The 6,833-nt window shown below is 38.2% G+C and overlaps 1 protein-coding gene across 4 annotated transcripts in view; it reads left to right on the forward strand.

Annotated features, from left to right (window-relative positions):
• pcbp3 (poly(rC) binding protein 3) overlaps positions 1-6,533 on the forward strand; it is a 63,195-nt gene extending 56,662 nt beyond the window's left edge. The window contains exons 14-17 of one of the 4 annotated variants that reach the window (XM_019267012.2): positions 766-844; positions 1,818-1,870; positions 2,316-2,485; positions 4,645-6,533. In XM_019267012.2, coding sequence (XP_019122557.1) covers positions 766-844; positions 1,818-1,870; positions 2,316-2,485; positions 4,645-4,681 — 339 coding nt within the window. In that variant the 3' untranslated portion in view covers positions 4,682-6,533. Of the gene's footprint in view, positions 1-765; positions 845-1,817; positions 1,871-2,315; positions 2,486-3,342; positions 4,500-4,644 lie in introns of those variants that run through there. The other 3 variants (XM_019267013.2, XM_019267010.2, XM_019267011.2) reach the window with 3 other exon arrangements.
• Positions 6,534-6,833: the final 300 nt, after the last annotated feature.

Here is a 6,833-nt window from a genome sequence, read left to right on the forward strand (position 1 = left end):
GGCAGCTTTGATATAGACACCCTTTTAATTCTAGTGGACTATATAGTCTCCATTAATAACCTGCCTTCATCTGTCCTTGTCGTATCTGTAGAGCTACCTTGTGTCATATCCACTAATTCAAAGTTGGCCAATGATTGATGCCACTGAAGGTAGTGGTTGACAGTACAATCACTCAGGTACAGGCTTGACATGCTCTTCCACCCTCATTAAAACTCCTCTTAAAAGGAGAAGAAGGCTTGAAAGCGTCTTTCCCCTGTTCCTGATGGAAATGATACACAGCAAATGATGGACATCCTGCGACTATGAGGGTGGGATGGTGGTGGGAGAGCAGCAGCTCTGACAGGCATGTACAACTAAAGGTTGTCCGGTTCTGAGTCATAAGTGGCAACTCGACACACACATGGTAATTGATGGGGTGAATGGGAATAATTTTTTTCCCCCTGCATTTTCTCAGTGTGCTCATGAGTGGAGTTGTTTCCCTCTCCATTTTGTCAATTGGTAAAAACAACAACAACAAAAAAAAAACTGGAGTATGTGAAAACCCAGTCATGTGTTATGAAATTACAGAGCAATTTACAAGTCCATGACAGACAATCACCCTCTCTTAGTATCTCTTTTCCGTCTTACCTTTTTGTCCTCCACCACCCTCTGTCATGGCCTCCTTCTCCTCACCGTTTCTTCACTCTAGTTTTGGTTGACTTCATTTCTTGGTGTGACCTGTGTAACAGTAACCTCTTAGTTCTACTTTCCCTCCTAACCCTTCAGCAGTTGACCAAGCTCCACCAGTTGGCTATGCAGCAAACCCCCTTTACCCCTCTCGGACAGACCACCCCTGCTTTCCCTGGTACGTACCCACAAGGCCCTTTAGATAATTCCTTCTCTTTGCATCCAGAGAAACATTTTCTTTCCCCTACCTTCCACGTTATCTCTCTTTTGGCACAGCATGACTTGGCCCCTGTGGTTCTTTTCCTTCTTTGATTTTTTCACATATATATTTTTCTCCTGGCTCTGTCTGATATTATGCCAGTGAAAGGCAAAAGAAAGAAAAAAAGACACTGGGCTTGTCTTTAAAATGATGTATTCAAAATGGCATTATCACCTGGCAACAGGATACATCCTCCTCTAACACATTTCAGGTTGTTTTACTTCCATCAACTGTGAAATAGTGTGGCCACATTGTACTAAAATAACCAACTGAGTCTTCCCTCTCCTAATCTGAATTGAACCGTTTCATATGGACATTGGTATGTGGCAAAAGACCGACTGAAAATCTCATGAATAAACATTAAAGTTGTATTATTTTTTCACCATCATGTGGCAATTACTAATTACTAATAATCCAATCAAACACACGTGATTTAAAAAGAAGACAGTAAACTACAGTAAAAGGTTCCATTGAGAAACAAGCGTGCATACTTTTGATACCGTTTGATGAGGCAAATACACTTAGTCAAGTTGTTGACAAGTGTTAAACACCATTCAGTTAGCTTAGCTTAGCAAAAACACTGGAAACTGTAGAGAAACACAGGCTAGCTCTAAAATATATATACGAAAATATGGAGCTGGAGCCAGGAGTTCGCTTAGCTTTAGCTCACATTTATTTGAGCTGTTTCCAGTCTTTGTGCTAAGCTAACCATCTGCTGGCTGTAGCTTTATATTTAAACATACAAGCATGAGATTGAGATATATTGATGTCCTCATTTAATTATTGGCCTATGTCTATTTATTGGAATGGCAAAATATTCCTTTAAATTTTTTTTTTTTTTTTTTTTTTTAAAGTCAGATTTCCTTTCTTGTCCCATTGCTCTCCAATACAGGTTTGGATGCCAGTCCACAAGCCAGCACCCATGAACTCACCATCCCTAATGATGTGAGTCAAGCTTTTTTGAGACAGCTGACTGAGGGATACATGTTTCAACATTTTGTGCGTTTTATGTGATAATTCTGAAAATGATGTGTCTTTCAACTGGCATATCATAAATTTAAATGCTATGTCATAATTTAGTATCTAAAATTATTCAGACTTTTGTTACAGAGCACACTGATCTAATACATTGAAACAATCATGTTCTTTCAAACGTATTAATGTTGTAGGAACAAATAATTGACATTATCAACACCCTGCAAACTGCAGTTTTTACTGCACCTCTATCACCTCCAATGAGCTGAGCTATTAACCATCACTAATTAAACTTTATAATAGGATTTAAGTTAAACCCAGACCATTTCATAATCAATTAAACTTATTGTAGATATTGATATATCAATGTGTTTAGACACAGTTCCTTGCAAAGACATTTGCTTTTCCCCCCCAGCTAATAGGCTGCATTATTGGACGCCAGGGAACCAAAATAAATGAGATTCGACAGATGTCTGGGGCGCAGATCAAAATCGCCAATGCCATGGAAGGCTCATCAGAACGCCAGATCACCATCACAGGAACCCCTGCTAACATCAGCCTGGCCCAGTATCTCATCAATGCCAGGTAACCTTTTAAGTGTAACAGCTAGGCTCCAGCACATTCTAACTGATAAGAGAAACACCTGAATGACATGCTCGTAGTGCACATACAAGATAGCACATATCTGTGGAAAAAAATGAACAAATCTTGCTTGTTTAGTTTTGAAATTCACAACACTCATACTTTTACATTTACTATACTTTTGATGAGTTGATAGAAAATGCACAATGTTTATCAGGTTTTGGCAAGACAGATAAGTCCATAAATAATGTGGCTATTCATGTTATATTCTTTGTTGTTCCTTTCTACTTTTTGTTTCTTAACCCCATCCCAAGTGTAGCCAATTTAAATGCATTCAGTTTCAACCAGCACACTCTTTGCACGTAAGTAGCTCATGGGCAGAATGTCAGCTACTGAGACAATAGGACGTGTCTTTGAACAGAACCTGTAGATTAGTAACCTGGATCATCAATAAATGAACAATCTTGGAGCGTTCATATTATGGTATTAAACAAGACTAAATCTGTTGAGCCCTGAGATGAAATAAACAGGGGCTGGATAGTAAGATATTTAGTAAGATACTAAGAAACTTCTTTTCATTTGAATTTTCTTGCCATGCTCCACTACCCCCTGTCTATGTTCCCTCTCTATGCACCGAAACTACTAATTCACTGTCAGCAGAGAAAGGTATTATCCACAACTCTGGGAAATTAAAGCCTCACTGATGTCCACAGGCTACATAGTACACCTCAAAGTCAAATGTTGTTGTTGTTAGAGAAGGAAAACTCACATACTCAATAAACAGGACTTCTTAAGGGGATTTCAGACAGCAGTCCTCTGAGAAACTAATGGCTATTGCTTTCCCACAACTCCAATGGCAGGTTCAGGGACGTGGCTGCCATGTGGAATGACCCCTCATCCATGACTACATCCTGAAGTCACCCCAAATCTGGTTCTGTTTGCAGAAGCTAACATCAAAACCACCTTCCGCTTCACAATTAACCTCTATGTGTTATCCCATGGAACTTCCCCTACACTCCTTTGGTTTTGCATAACGCTTAATCATTAGCCTGTGGGGACACCTATAGTAAAAGTCAGACTAAAAACATTGGGATTTGTTTTAAGTTGATGTAGCCAGTGTATCGTTAAAGGACTAGTTTGACATTTTGGGAAATATGGTGAGATAGTAATGTCGATACCATCTCTGTTATCTAAATCCAGGAGATGTTTAGGCTTAGCTTAGCAAAAGGCTGGAAACAAGGGAAACAGCAAATTAGTCTCTGCCCAGATCACTAATCACTAACAACCACACACTGACAACAACACTTCCAGGACGTCACTGCTCTGGTCAGAGACATAGTTTGGCAAGCAAACCCTTTAAAACTTTAACTTGATATTTTTACACTTCAGTTTTTATATGAATTCATCAAAATTAAATATATTACATTGAGAGAGAGAGATGTATAGATGCCACTCAGCAGAGGCCAGGCTAGCTGTTTCCAACATTAATGCTATGTTAAGTTAAGATAAGCTAGGCTAAACATCTCCTTCCATCAATATACAGAAGGTGGTATTGATCTTCTTCTCCGAATAAGCACAAAATGTCAAACTATTTCTTTTGAGTATTTATTTAGCATGCCTCATTCCAAGAATAATATTGTATTTTTTATTTATTTTTTTTTGTCATTAGTAAATTAGATACATTTCCCTATTAAGTCCTATTGTGTCACTGTCTGGAAAGAGTAAAATTAATAAAAAATGTAAAATAAACAAAAAAAAGCAAAGAAAAAAAAAAGAACACACGACTGCCACTTGAGCAATGCTGTTAGAAAGAAGAGTGATGTGATGCCTCTGTCAGGGAATACAGCAATTTCTACATTAGAGATTTCATAACACCGCCATTCTTTTCTGTCCACTGCATGGCTTCATGAGGGGGTTAGTACTGCATGGTTATGTTACCATATTTTGAGACATTGAGGTGTTTTATATGAAAGGGTACGATGAAAATATGGTATCAAATCTGTGTATAAAAAAAAAAGAATTGAGCACAAAGCCAGCCATTGCAGCATAACTTTCACTTTCAAGCGAAAGTTCTTCTTTCACAGCTGTTTTTATTTTCTCTGTCTACCCCCTTCCCCCTTCCTCCCCTGCTCCTCCTCCTTCCCTTCCCTGTACTGTTCTAGGCTGACGTCTGAAGTCACTGGAATGGGCACACTCTAATTTCTACCCATCTTCCCTCAGTGCATCACATGACCCTTGAGCAAATGGCATTGCACCTAGTTTTATTTATTTCTCTGTATTTTTGACTGTCCTGATATTTAAGTGAATTGAACTTTTATAATTTCTAGTATTTACTGTAAACATGTCTACCTGCACTGTTACTAAGACTCCTCACACCTATCCGAAACCGTGTTGTTTCTGTTTCTGAAAGGTCAGTTTTACTTTTCTGACACTCTAGTACCTTTCATGGCATCTCACGCACTGCATCGCTTTGTTTTACTTCACGTTTTGACATCTCACTGTACTGTTTTTTGCACCGCAGGCACCTGAAAGTGAATGCAAAGTAAGCCTTTTTGTCCCACATTAGATGGTATCATGGGTCAATGCATTACTGAACACAAAGTTCAATAAGAAAAAAAACTTTTATGTCACACTAATTGAAATCAGTGCTTTACTCTGTGCCTGTAGACATTTGCCTGTTTGTCTTAGTGTTGTATGCACACTATAGATTGATCTGCATGACACATAAATCCTACTACATTTCCAGTTTATTTAAAAAATCAGACAGGTAAAGAAAATGACTGAATGGTCAAAGGGAATGGAACAACAGTGGAATATGTATTTGTCTATTTATGATCTGGAAGTATCCCTCCGATTTGAAATGACCTCATGGCTACATGCCAATAAACATCCACTGTAATGCACAAATATCAGTCTTTCCGAGTTTCATGCGAGACGTGACTCAGATGTTGGGTGGAGAAATGAAAAGAAGCCATTAAGTGACTGCAGCAAAGAGTGAAATCCAAATGCATGCTATAAATAAACCCCAGGTTATTCTGTAATCCACAAACATGTAATCATGTTATCCATGCTGCCATTTCATAACTACTATGTATAAGAGGCATGCACCACATAGAAAGGTCTAAGAACTGTCTAGTGTATATCTGCACTCATGTGTAGCACATTTAAGTTTTTCGCTGGATGTCAACGGGGCTGGAAAGCTCCTGGGTAGCAGGACTCTGTTAGTCAGTCATGTCTGATTTTCAGCTCCTTCCTCACACATTCCTGGTAGGCAACAAGCCATATCAGATATGTAAAACGTGTTTCCAGCATGTATGAATCACTGGAAACATATTTTTTAAATGTGTGTAGATTTACAATCAACCAGTTGTTGGTTTTGCAGGATATATCAGCCAATCAAGCTACATACAAGCCTTACATATACGTGTATGTATGATGCTCTCTGCAGTTGCCATCTAATACAATATCTCATTGATGACACCAGGTTTGATCTGTTTCAGCTGTTCTAATGCACAGACACCCAACCTGTGCGCATATTCAAGCTAAAGCTGAATGTATTACAGAACATGTTTGAACTGCTGACATTTACACGTCACACTCGATTAAAATGCATTCATGGGTGTCTTTTTAGTCAGGCACTTGGATTAGTATGATAGAGTATGATGCCGACTGATCAGTATAGTAGAGTAGAAATGCTTATTTATCAAAAAAAGGTTTTTTAAAGTGGAGCAGGTTACTCTCAAAATGCGGTCTGTTCCAAATGACCTAACTGTAATTTACAGTTTATCACACTAGTTACATGACATGCTATGTAATCTGATTATTTTCTATTATTCTAAACCTGAACTTAAACCAAGACTTTCCTGTATTTTCTGCAAACATATGACTGGATGGCCTTATTAGTATATGCAGCTCTCATTTCAAAAAGTATATCTATCACTTCACTGTCAAACGTGACAGTCCAACAGGTAATATGATGTTAATCTTATGTCTGTGTGTGTTACTGAGTGCAGGTAGCAACTATTTTTAATCCACTTGACCTTAACACAATAACACATTTTACTCCCAACATCTGGATATGCACTACTCCAATAATAATTATAGAAATTATGTTTAGGGAATATGATTTGCTTCATTGCAGTTTAGGCTCAGGTACTTTTGGCTTTTGGTTACAAATGATTATACATATGTTATGAGTAAGTAATCATTGTTGTTGCTGCTTTACAGTACATTCATGCATTTACATCCACATTTACACATTTCTACAGTAACACTCGTCTGGCTGCATTCAGATGTATCTCAAATGAACAAACTGAGGAAAAGGTGATTGAGGGCTAACCGGTTTTTAATG

Source organism: Larimichthys crocea, chromosome I (genome assembly GCF_000972845.2).
Source record: "Larimichthys crocea isolate SSNF chromosome I, L_crocea_2.0, whole genome shotgun sequence".
Lineage (NCBI taxonomy): Eukaryota > Metazoa > Chordata > Actinopteri > Sciaenidae > Larimichthys > Larimichthys crocea.